Source organism: Perna viridis, chromosome 1, assembly GCF_037379345.1.
Source record: "Perna viridis isolate PV_CMFRI_1.1 ecotype Kerala chromosome 1, ASM3737934v1, whole genome shotgun sequence".
Lineage (NCBI taxonomy): Eukaryota > Metazoa > Mollusca > Bivalvia > Mytilida > Mytilidae > Perna > Perna viridis.
This window is the reverse complement of record NC_142445.1, coordinates 43,987,249-44,001,026: the sequence shown is the minus strand read 5'-3', so window position 1 is coordinate 44,001,026 and position 13,778 is coordinate 43,987,249. Positions and strand designations below refer to the sequence as shown.

Genomic DNA, 13,778 nt, shown 5'->3' with positions numbered 1-13,778 from the left:
ATCACATACATTTTTAAAAATTGTTTTGTTTTGTTTTTTAGCTAACCTCATCTTCTCCACTAAAACTACCCAACAGATCGAAACCAAACTTTGCATTTATGTTTCTTAGGGTATTTTTCACAATCCTTGAGTGAGGATTTTTGATCTGGCGAGAAACGTGGCCGCGGTTAAAACAAATAGACCACAGGGGTCAAAGTGCAGAATTGTGCAAATAACTCAAAAACAGTTGGGTTCAGCTAAAATTTGGTAGGGAGTAAAATCGTTCAGCATGATAGGATTGACCTATGCTGAAATTTCCAGGAAGATTCGTTGACGAATGAGTTTTGGGTCCTGAAATGGATTTTTTCCTAAATTTTACATTTCCAACTTTAAAAATGTTCTCCTCTAAAAGAGAACTACTGGATGAATTGAAACGAAACTTTGCTTAAATGTTTTGTAGAACATGTTTAACAATCTGTGTGTGGGGATTTTTGATCTTACGAAAAAACATGACCGCTGTTACTAAAAATAAACCACAGGGGTCAAATTGCAGAATTATGCAAATAACTCAAAAACAGTTGGGTTTAGCTAAAATTTGGTAGGAAGTAAAATTGTTCAGCATGATGGGATTGGCCTATGCCGAAATTTTCAGGAAGATCCGTTGTCGAATGAATGAGTTTTGGGTCCTGAAAGGGATTTTTTTCTCAAATTTTACATTTCCAACTTTAACATTTTCTCCTCTAAAACTACTAGCTGGTTTGAAACCCAAATTTGCTTGAATGTCATGTAAAACATGTTTAACAACATTTTTGTAGGGATTTTTGATCTGGCGAAAAACATGGCCGCGGTTAAAACAAATAGACCACAGGGGTCAAAGTGCAGAATTGTGCAAATAACTCAAAAACAGTTGGGTTTAGCTCAAATCTGAAGGGAGTAAAATTATTAAGCATGATCGGATTGACCTATGCTGAAATTTCCAGAAAGACTCGTTGACGAATGAATGAGTGATTGGTCCTGAGATAGATTTTTGTTTTAAATCTTGTCCTCTTAGACAACTTGTAGGATGGATTGTAATCAAACATGGAATGAATGTTTGTTAGGTTATCCTTAACTATTTTTTATCTGTCGAAAACATGACCACCGCTACTGAAAATGACGACTTTGAAATTACTTGAAAACCGAGAGGCTTAGCCTAGTTTCTAGGGGAAAATTGATAAGCGTGGTGAGGCCAACCTATGTCAAAATTTTCATAAAGATCTGTTGCTCAATGTTGGTGTTATTGCCCTTTAGGAGTCAAAAACTACTATTAGAGATTAATTTTATAATTAGAAAACCAGATGGAAAACTAAGATGCCCTGTATTGATTAAATGGCTCTTGTGACAATAGTACACTACGGCCAAGAGTCCAGCTTTAGAAAGCTATAAGACTATTTTTGACCTAAAGAGCGATTCAGGCTCTCTGGAGCCTCTAGTTTTGCTTCAGATCATAAAAATCATATGCGCTAGTCTGTCTGTACACGTCTATCAATTGATAAATACCTAGAACATCTGCAAGTATGATAAGTAATGGTCAGAAGAAAGTATACTGAATAAAAAGTTCGAAGGCCTGAAGAGGCGTACAACAACTCCTGCTACAGTATATACTGGTAAACGGTGTATCATGGTACTTAGAGGATATTTGGAACATACTCATGAAGCAAGTGCGCCTAATTCTAATAATAGCATGTAAATGAACAGAAATGATATCTGAGAAACCATAAAAGATCTGAAATCTTTGGTTGTTCAAAAGTTTATCATATTCCATTTCATGTCCACAAGTGTATTTAAGGAATCACTGTTATATTTTTTCGATCTATGAAGAAATAACCTAAATCACGTTATTTCACGCTAAATAACCTGCGTAGCAGTGCACACCATGCGCATCTTCACATAGTAATAGTCACATTGCAAAATTTGATCTATAGGATGATGGACATTTTTTTTTCTAATCAGTAGCTTCTGGAAATTAAATTATTCTTTATTTCATTTCATTTCTTTTTCTTTTTTCTTTTTTTTTTCTTTATTTTTTTTTGTCAAACTTGCTCAATCGAATAGTTTAATGGCGCAATGAGTTAACGATTGTAAAAATTGTAACACTGACGAAAATAAGTTAGTGGCGCGGAAGGACGCAAAATTTGCACAAGTCTGCCTACTGCATGAGCATATAAATACCCCGTTGGGACCTTTGGTATATCAGGCCGCTGCATAGTAATGATAAGATCTGCAGAGAAGATAGCAAAAACTGACGATACTCGGTTAGACGCGTCTTATTTTAATTAGGAAATTACCGATGTTATCACGTACTTGGGCATAACTTTTGTTTGTTTCTTCTTGCTACTTTGCAAATAAAATATAGTTTAATTAAAACTCCAGCTTTTTTATACAAAGTTGAAGAAAATGTAAAAACTTATTCAATCACACTTAAAAAATAAATAGATATATATACCACTTACTTTCGCAATTTATCCTTTCTCTAATGAATCATATACGAATGTTCATGGATGATATTCGCAGCATCTGTCACCTATTGTTTCACGAGAAAATCGTTGTTGGAGTGCTGATTTTATCACGACAGTATGTTCCCATTTCTTCAACAATTTACAATGAGCCAGAAAACTCTTTACTTAGTGAAAAGGAATTATTATTGGTCACCAAGCGTCAAAGGGTGACATGTTAAAGGTATCAGTCTGTCTGTCTTCTCTGATTCGAACATTATTCTAAATAAATGATTTGATTCGATGATTGAGAAAAAATAACCAATAATTAAATTTGACAAGCTAAGCAATTAAGATCTAATTTTGATCCTATAAAATTTATCAAGCCCCCCCCCCCCACCCCCATTTTCCCTACGTCCATATCAGAGAGTCGTCCACTTGCTCATTACTCTATTAAGATTTCTCAAATAGACCTTGTTAATACACCCCCCCCCCTTTAAACTGTTTGGTCAATTTTGTTTGGGTGTATGTTATGAAGTGTAGGTGTGCACATCATATCACTATTTCGATTCAACAATTCGTGTACTTATTCGATGAAAAAAAAACGAATATGGTGAAACGCAACAAATGTACCGCCATATAATCTGAATCCAAAATAATACTTTCAGTGATCACCAAAAGGTCTTCAACGGGTGTAAACACTTTATAAAATCCACGATAATATTTCCTGACTTTGGGAATAGTCCACATGAGATCTGAGGTGGGGTTCAACTGTAATAATATTTATAAGAACTTAACCATCAACCTGTTAAGGAGACAACTCCAGGGTAAGGGTCACAACTCTTAGAAATCATTGGAACGTTTGTTTTTAGCATCAATCTCATGCATGTAAGCATCTAAGTGATCGAAAGTTTCAAAATCCCTAAACATTCCTTTACGAGAGAAGTGTGGGAGTGTGATAAACTGGACACTGAAGAATTTGACGAGAAACTTGGAGCTATAGACTGGGAAACTAAACTTAATAATTTACCTGATATCGATGCCATGTGTATCGAATTTACGAATACATTTATTAATTTGGCCAGGGAATTTATACCAACAAAAACAATTTTCATACGTGATAAAGATAAACCTTGGTTTAACTGCACTATCAAAAAGGAAATTAGAATTCGTGATCGATTGAGAAAAAAAGTCTTTTATACAAAGTTGAAGAAAATGTAAAAATTTATTCAATCAAACTTAAAAAATAAATAGATATATATACCACTTACTTTCGCAATTTATCCTTTCTCTAATGAATCATATAAGAATGTTCATGGATGATATACGCAGCATCTGTCACCTATTGTTTCACGAAGAAATCGTTGTTGGAGTGCTGATTTTATCACGACAGTATGTTCCCATTTCTTCAACAATTTACAATGGGCCAGAAAACTCTTTACTTAGTGAAAAGGAATTATTATTGGTCACCAAGCGTCAAAGGGTGACATGTTAAAGGTATCAGTCTGTCTGTCTGTAAGGCCTTGTAATTGCTTCTTCTTTAAAAATTCTTGTCGTATTCTATCTATATACGATGGGAATACATTGCCGTTACTTACAAGTTCTGTAAGGGGACGACCATTTGATTTTGAGGGGGGCTTTGAAGAATCTTCATTAGTACTTTTTAAAAAATAAATATTTAATATTGAATATTGCAGATTTCCTTTTCCTTTTAATTTTCTCTGATCCGAACATTATTCTAAATAAATGATTTGATTTGATGATTGAGAAAAAATAACCAATAATTAAATTTGACAATCTAAGCAATTAAGGTCTAATTTTGATTAGACTGTTAAATTTGGTGAAAATAAATTATTTGATCCAATAAAATTTATCAAGCCACCCCCCCCCACCCCCATTTTCCCTACGTCCATATCAGAGAGTCGTCCACTTGCTCATTACTCTATTAAGATTTCTCAAATAGACCTTGTTAATACACCCCCCCCCTTTAAACTGTTTGGTCAATTTTTTTTGGGTGTATGTTATGAAGTGTAGGTGTGCACATCATATCACTATTTCGATTCAACAATTCGTGTACTTATTCGATGAAAAAAAAACGAATATGGTGAAACGCAACAAATGTACCGCCATATAATCTGAATCCAAAATAATACTTTCAGTGATCACCAAAAGGTCTTCAACGGGTGTAAACACTTTATAAAATCCACGATAATATTTCCTGACTTTGGGAATAGTCCACATGAGATCTGAGGTGGGGTTCAACTGTAATAATATTTATAAGAACTTAACCATCAACCTGTTAAGGAGACAACTCCAGGGTAAGGGTCACAACTCTTAGAAATCATTGGAACGTTTGTTTTTAGCATCAATCTCATGCATGTAAGCATCTAAGTGATCGAAAGTTTCAAAATCCCTAAACATTCCTTTACGAGAGAAGTGTGGGAGTATGATAAACTGGACACTGAAGAATTTGACGAGAAACTTGGAGCTATAGACTGGGAAACTAAACTTAATAATTTACCTGATATCGATGCCATGTGTATCGAATTTACGAATACATTTATTAATTTGGCCAGGGAATTTATACCAACAAAAACAATTTTCATACGTGATAAAGATAAACCTTGGTTTAACTGCACTATCAAAAAGGAAATTAGAATTCGTGATCGATTGAGAAAAAAAGTCTTGAAGCATATACGGGATCAGGATATCCAAAAAATATATATATCAACGTAATAAGGTTAATAATATGAAGAAGATTGCAAAGGAAAAAAATTGAAAGTAATTTAGATAATATGCTTCTAGAAAATTCTCCTGACTCTAAAACCTACTTGAAAATCATGAAAAGTCTATTAAGGTCCAGTAAAGCAAACAGCTGTATTCCGCCTCTTCGTAACATAATAAACGATTCTGGTATTAACGAAATAGCATATGATGATAATGATAAGTGCGAACTATTGAATAATTATTTCAGTTCAATTTCAAACTTATATGAACAGGATGTTCTTCTTCCAGACTTCCGTTGAAAACCGAAATTTCGATCAGTAATATTGTAATATGCGAACAAGAGATTATTGATGTCATACAAATTTTAGATGCTAATAAAGCATCTGGACCTGACAAAATTAGTCATAAAATGTTAAAGATCTCACCCCCAAAATTGGTTGTTCCTCTTCAAATTATCTTCAACAATTCTTTAATACAAAGTATATATCCTTCTGATTGGAAAGTTGCCTTTGTTACTGCCATTTTTAAAAATGGAGATAAAGCTATTCCCTCAAACTATCGCCCAATATCGCTTATAAGTTGTATGGGTAAAATTATGTAAAGAATAGTTTATAAACATGTTTACAACCACCTCGTCAGTAATAGTTTAATCTATGAATACCAATCATGGTTACTACCGCAACACTCAACAGTGCATCAGCTATTAGAATTGTACAACACAGTTCTGAACTCGGTGGAGAAAAAAGAATACAGCTGTTTGTCTTCTGCGACTTTTCTAAAGTTTTCGACAGGGTCTGGCATCGTGGTCTTTTGTGTAAATTAAAATCGTATGGTATTAAAGGAAAGTTATTAAACTGGTTCGAAAATTATCTTTCATGTAGAAAGCAAAAAGTAGTGAACAAATCTAGGTCTTCTTCCTTCGCTACTGTTCTGACTGGGGTCCCTCAGGGATCTGTACTGGGACCTAAATGGCTTATGTCATTTAACCCAGATAAAACTGAGATCACGCTGTTTTCTAATAATGAATTACAGGAGCCTTTTACTGTTTCATTCGATGGGGTGCAAATACAAAATACAGCTAATCATAAGCATCTTGGAGTAACATTCTCTGATAATGATAAATGGAATACCCACATTGATAACCTTATTCTAAGTGTATCCAAACACTTATGTGTACTACGAAAATTAAAATTTAGATTAAGTAGAAGAAATCTCGATAAGTTGTATCTTGTCTTTATACGCCCCATGTTAGAATATGCCAGTGAGGTCTGGGATAATTGTTGTATCACGTACTCTAACAAACTGGAAAAATTGCAATTAGAAGCCGCGAGGATAGTAATAGGTTTTCCAGTATTTACGAAATGTAGCTATTTATACGAAGCAACAGGTTGGGAAAAACTGTCTAAAAGGCCAAAAAAAGAGAAAATTACAAATGTTTTACAATATACAAAATGGCAATGCTCCAGGCTATCTCCGCGAACTTATCCCCCCCTCTTGTTCAGAGTACAACAGTCTATCCGCTACGAAATGAATCTGATATTATATTACCCTTCTGTAGATTACCACTAACTAGTGAATCATTCATACCATCTGCAATAAGAGAATGGAACAATTTAAGTGAAGACGTGCGAAATGTGAATTCAATATCAAGATTCAAATGTGCAATCCGAAGTAAAAATACCTTGCATAAACTAGACATTCCCCAATATTTTAATTACGGTTCTCGTAAATTAAATATCTGTTTGACCAAGCTACGATGTTCTGCGTCTTTTCTTAACTACGATTTACACAGAATCCATATTGTAGTTGATCCTGCGTGTAGTTGCGGTGCTCCAATTGAAGTGTCTACCATTTTTTTTCGAATGCAAAAAATATACAGAAATTACACGTATTACACTATTCGAGAGTTTACGCTTAATTCCTTTAAGAATGGATGTTTCACTGCTTACCAGGGGCAGTACTGATTTAACGAACGAAGAAAATATACTTATTTTTGATAGTGTCTTCATATTTATTAAAAAGGTCAAAAAGATTTCTGACCTAATATTATTATGGAGGTAAAACCAGTGTCACACAAGAACAGGGCATCCACCTGTCCACTTTATGTTTCTCTTCAGTTTTGTACATATATTTCTGAAACTTTTGTGTTTTTTTTTTAATTATTTTTTCACTGTATTGGTGTTGTTTTTTTTTATTTATTAATTTTTCAATGTACTGATGTTTTTCCTTTTTCTTTTTTTTTTCATTGTCGTGTAAAATCTAATTCAGAATTGTCTTTTTTAATATTTATAATGATTTTATGCGTGCCCTTAATGTTCTAATGTTCTTATATATTCATTGAATACTATTGATGGGAGAAGACTTCGTAAGTTGGTAAAACTTGTGTCCTTTCTCTTTTGTAGATTTATCAAATAAAATTGTTGTAAACTAATCTAAGTAACTTGGATATATTTCATTCTGTTTCAAATGAAAGCTTGAAAGGCTTTGGTGAAATCGAATATGATGCAAACATATTACTGATTTCAAGAGTTACGTCCCTTACCCTAGGTCTACCTCCTTTGGTAAGATAAAAAAATGAACTGCAGCAACAAACACACCATAAAATTCACTAGGTAAAAATCCAATCGCAACAAGTTTCTCAGCTTCTGCTGGAGAGAATGCTTAAATATTTGGCGTATTGCTTATCGTGATGACTTGTACCGTGTCTCCCCTTTTCAGGTTCGTCGATCATCAATTTCCTGTTTACCAATCGACTTCGTAGCTTTTTAGGTGCTGCATAATGGAATGTTTTAAAACAGATTACTCTGCTTTTATTGCAAGGAATGCTTAGATATTTGGTATATTACTTCTGCATGATGACTTGTACTGTATGTCTCTTTTCTAGCTTTGGCGTAACTGGTTGAGTGAGTGTATTCTTAGTACGACGTAGCGTACAACATCTTGTTGAAGAATGGCAATACCATAAAAACTACCAGAATTAGTAATAATCTGTCACACAAATTCCAGTGGACTGGATTTTGAGTAGTTGCGTTAAGACTAAATGGGCAAGATTCGATGTACCGGTAGTGCAATACTTCGTACTAAAAAATGACTTAGCTTTTACGTAATAATGCAGTTAGGAGTCGAGTATTTCTACTTTCGAAAACACGGTTCCGAGAACAGACAACAATTTGAAAGATGTATTAACTTGTGCGAAAATTCACCAGTTTACCGTTTAGTTGCCATAAGGACATGTGATACATTTATGTCCATAGCCATTAAAACACGATTATTCAAATGAGGTATGCATAACTATACGACTGTACGAAAATCGACAACACACCGCCTTAAATTTACGATATTTAAAAAAAAGAAGCCAAAAAAAAGGAAGAAAATAACCGTTTTACTTTTTAAAGGATTGTAATAAAACTTAATTAAAAGAAGTACCTACGTTCACTTTTCAACATAACTGGTTAAAATATCAATCCAGTAAAACAATTATGAGTCCTATAAATGCCGATAATTTATAAGGCAATAAAATCGATTTTTTTTTGTCAAAGAAGACTGTTTATAGTAGAGATCGACCTGAGTTATGTAACCGGGGCGTACTTATGGGTCGCCGAATGGGACTTGATCTATTTATTGAATTCCGTCATAACAAAATCATTTTTGTCGTACAAAACAATGTTACACAGACTTGTTTTGACAAAATTCAATTGTGTGAACTTTACTGATGACGCTCAGACACGTGATATGTGCAACATGAGGTCAAACATATATACAAATCATACATGGCAGAAAGAACAGACACACAATGCACATATTAAAATAATTGACTGAAATTTCTCATAAAAAGAGCTAATTTTTTGTAAACATCAATATGACAGTAGGTAAGTAATTTTGTAAATTTATCCATTCTATGATACTGTATATAATAGTTGGGAATAAGTTTGCTCCTGAATTCTGTTACTACACTATTATTGCATATAAATAGAATATGATATTCATCCCCTATTCCATCTTCACACGAAGTACACAATCTTTCTTGTCTTGGCACATTAAATCATCTTCCAGTTTCTATTGGGAGATGTAGATTCGATGTACGTAATTTAATTATCCGAATTCTACTAGTTTCTGGAAGACTTTTAAGGTATTTTTCAAGTGAAAATTTTTAATTTAAATGAACCATGAATTTGTTCTCTTGAAGAATTATGTATATCACTAAACCACTTTTGTATAAATTGATCTTGTAAAATTTTAGTTACATGATTTAAGTCAAACTGATCATGTTGATTTAAGGACACAAATCTCAACACAGTTTCATTAAATATACATTCAATATGATTCATCCATTTAAAGCTCTCAGTTCCATTACACTTTAGTTTATACAATGAAGAATACAATAAACTCCTTAACTGATCTTTGTTATTGATAAGTCTGTACCAAAATGATAACATTATTCTTTTAACTCTCACTTCTAAAAGAAAACGCCCCAATTCTCCATAAACCATAAAATTAGGGGTCGAGCTTCGGACCTTCAAAATTCTTTTACAAAAACTAAGGTGTATTCTTTCTATAATTTGAAAATTTTCATATCCCAAAATTTCAGAACCATAGAGTAAAATAAGTTCAATTATAGCATCAAAAATTTTCAGTTGAAGATCAACAGGAATGTTCTGGTTGCTATTTTTTTTATAAATGCTAAATAAAACTCTTTGAAATGGTTAACAAGCTTTTGTTTGGCGTTTGAAAAATTGCCATTGTACTAGAAAGATAATCCTAGGTAGGAAAAGGTATCTATAATTTCTATATTTTCGTCTTGTAATCTGAATTGAAAATTAGTATTACATTTCCGTTTACAAAATATCATAATTGTTGTCTTCTCTACATTAACCTTTAATTTCCAATAATTACAGTATTGTTGAAAAATATTTAGTGCGTTCGGCATCCCATTAGAAGTTTCGGCTAATAATACAGTATCATCGGCATACAGAATTACAAATATTCTAAGTAAAATATCAAAATCATGGTCAGCTAGATCTTGCACCAAATGCAACGGAGAGCATCCACGATCTTCAAGAAATTCCCCAAGATCGTTTATAAAAATGGAGAGAAGGAAGGGGGACAAGTTTTCACCCTGTGAGACAAAATTCAATTCTGTGAGATGAAATTCAATTTTGTGTCACAAAAGTAAATTTTTTATGCAAATTAGTTTACAGAATCCTTTGGATATGCAAATGAATTCAAAATGTGCATCATCATGTACACGTGTATTACAAACTTAAAGCATTCACTGCAATACAGTGGACAAGGTACGAATGTGCACGGTTATAATAAAGCACACAAGTGGAAGAAATATCGAATATCGTAATCGTATACCCCACTGTGTCACTTAATCTTGAATCTAAAGATAGATCATTTGAGCGTTTGTAAACAAACCGGAAACGAAAGTTAGACACGTACTATGTCAATGTTTCATCTCGCCCGACCTATTCCACTCAACCGAATTTCTTGTGTCATACATCAATAGAATCGGTATGAAACAAGGAATCTATATGTATCTGGGAAAAAATCTTGAGGGATAGTGGAACAAAATATTAACCTTCCGCTGATTTTTGACAGATTAACAAATTTCACCGCATAACATATTTCTAATATGATTTTCTTGGCTAATCTAACGATTCATTTCTTTTTCCAGCAAAATTTAGGACAAATACATTAATACAAATTATCTTGTCAAATTTAAACAAATTTGGTTGCGATTAATAGGACAGGCAAAAGCATTTTATAGTTGAGTTGAAAGTTGTGAGGAAATGATCACGTGATTCACCAGGGAAAATCCTAATAAATCGAAAGTAGAAAAATCGCGTACTAGTATTTTAAAACCTGTTTTATCAAACAACCCTCATAAAAAACGTATAATAGCAATTTAAGTCATTTCAAAACAGTTTTACTGCAGAAAGCAACTTAAAATTATTATTTTTTTTAATTTCACTTAAAACGGCCGTAACCGTCCTGCGTTAGTGTAAACATATTTTATTTAGAAATTCAAAAGATAGTATAATAACATAAATACAATGTAAGCAAAGGATTCGGAAACAAGCTTTAAGCTTCTATAAATCCGTTTCCTAGGTAAATAAATGACAAATTTGTATAAATAGTGCATGTTCGTACTCTAATAATATTCACGAACAATTAAATAAAATATGATGAAAACTGAGATTTTTTATATACAATATGAAATTAAAAATGAAGGTGAAAAAGAGAGGGGAAAATGACTTGCTGTGCAAACGTACAGTGAATGTTAGTTTTAAAATACACGAAACAGTCAAGTAAATCTCTTACTTTTGATGATATACAACTGAATGGAGTTCAAAATGGCAATGTTTTGATCATCTTTCAGTTGGTTAGATCCATGGATTAGAAGATTTGTATTGATTTCAACATAGATTTCAGCTAACGAGGCTAGAAGTACAGTTCTTAGAGTTCGATATTTTGGACAGTGGAATAAAAAGGTGATTAGTGGTTTCAATTTCGCCACAAGTACAAGTAGGTGAATTGACAAGATTTTTAAAAAATAAATGGGAATTAAGGGCGCTAGAATTCAATCGCAGTCGTGAATGTAGTATTTGTCCTTACCTTGTACCGGTATAATAGTAAGCTGGTACTTTATCATTTTGACTAAGGATTAGGCGCTTAAAGATTGTAGTAGATCTACTGACTCAACATTTACATCTAATTCGTTCCACAGTTTTACTGTTGAAGGTAAAAAATAGTCTGCGTAAAGATTAGTACGAGTAAAAATGTTAGCGATATTATTTGCTTGTCTAGTACTATGATTATGACGATTTGCAATTGTATCAGGGACAAGATCTGATAGGTAATTGAGTGTTTTGTTCTTTAACATTTTATGGAAAAGAACAAGTTTTGTCGCTTGACTAAACTCAATCAAGCCTGGTCCGGGGCAGGGTTGATATCGAGTTAACTCGAGAGTTGAAAATGACTGAACTCGGGTACTTTGATTGCAACTCGAGTAACCTGAATTGGACGGATCGAAGTAGAGGTTATTAGAGCTATCAAAAATGCTAAAAATAGCAAGTCTCCAGCAAATGATTTTGTAACAAATGAATATTTATGTGCTACTGCTGATGTTATGTTTGATGTATACGTGAATGTATTTAATATTACACTTGATACAGGAATAATGCCAGAAGCATGGCTAAATGGTAACATTAATCTTCTTTTTAGAAACAAAGGTAGTAAAACTGAACCTAAGAATTATAGACCTATTATACTTTTATCAAATCTTAGAAAAATTTTTACTCCGATTTTGAACCATAGGCTGTGTAACTATTTAGATAATTGTTCTTTGCTACTCGAAAATCAAGCAGGATTCAGAAGTGGATATAGTACATCTGATCATATATTTTCTTTGTATGCCTTATTTGAATTATTAAAGGTCAAACGAAAGAAATTACATTGTGCATTCATCAATTTTCAAAGAGCGTTTGACTCTATTCAGAGAAAATTACTAATGAGTAAATTATTAGTCAATAATATCAATGGAAAATTCTTTAAAATTATACAAAATATGTACAATGACATCAAATCAAGAATTATTTTCAATTCAAACAAATCAGATTAATTTCAATGTGAAATAGGTATTCGTCAAGGCGAAAACTTGCTCCTGCTCTATTTGCTGTTTATCTAAACGATTTACAATTTTTTTCCGTTTCCAAAAATGTGGTGGGTCTTGAATTTATCACAACGGATTTTGAATCTGAACTTGACATGTATTTAAAATATTTTTGTTTTTATATGCTGATGACACGGTATTACTTGCGGATAACAGTACAGAGTTACAAAACATGTTAAATGAGTTTCAAAACTACTGTGAACAGTGGCATTTACTTGTCAATGTCGACAAAACAAAAATACTTATATTTTTACGAGGTGCAATAGCAAATAACCTCCATTTTACTCCGAATGGTAAAGAAGTTGAGATTGTAAAAGATTACAAGTATCTTGGTTTATATTCCGCTAAAAGTCTATGTATGGTGTATTGAGAAAACGTAGACGAAACAAGCTATCAATAGATTGTCAACTAGATATTTTTGATAAATACGTTGTTCCTATAGTACTATATGGCTCCGAGATTTGGGCAATTGAAAATATGGACATTTTAGAGCGTCTACATTAAAAATTTTGCAAAAAATATTTCACATTTAAAACAGTTTACTCCAGACTTTATTGTATATGCCGAACTGGGACGATATCCTTTAGAGGTAACAGCAAAGGCTCAATTGGTATATTTTTGGTAGCCTTATAACAGGAAAAGACAGCAAAATATCTAGTTTGTTGTACAAGTTACTGTTGATTAACTATGATAACTATGGTATTGATAACAAGTGGCTATCATTTATCAAAAATATTTTAAACAACCGTGGTGTGTCTTATTTATGGAATATACAATATGCAGACAAAGGTGTTTCAAAATATATTGAACAGATTCTTAAAGACCAGTTTGCTCAATTGTGTTTATCTCAGATAAATGAATCACTAAAATGTATTTGTTATAGCATATACAAAAAAATGTTCATTTGAAAAATATCTACAATT

General features: G+C 32.8%; 1 protein-coding gene across 3 annotated transcripts in view; it reads right to left on the bottom strand.

The window, feature by feature from the left end:
* The window catches only part of LOC148628909 (carbohydrate sulfotransferase 15-like), a 63,815-nt gene that overhangs the window by 34,259 nt on the left and 15,778 nt on the right, over window positions 1-13,778 (bottom strand). The window contains exon 1 of one of the 3 annotated variants that reach the window (XM_088540616.1): window positions 8,611-8,749. The exons of 1 other annotated variant lie outside the window; for it this stretch is intronic. In XM_088540616.1, the coding sequence (XP_088396742.1) occupies window positions 8,611-8,626 (16 nt within the window). In that variant the 5' untranslated portion in view covers window positions 8,627-8,749. Of the gene's footprint in view, window positions 1-2,471; window positions 2,679-8,610; window positions 8,750-13,778 lie in introns of those variants that run through there. One more of the 3 variants, XM_088540623.1, reaches the window with a different exon arrangement.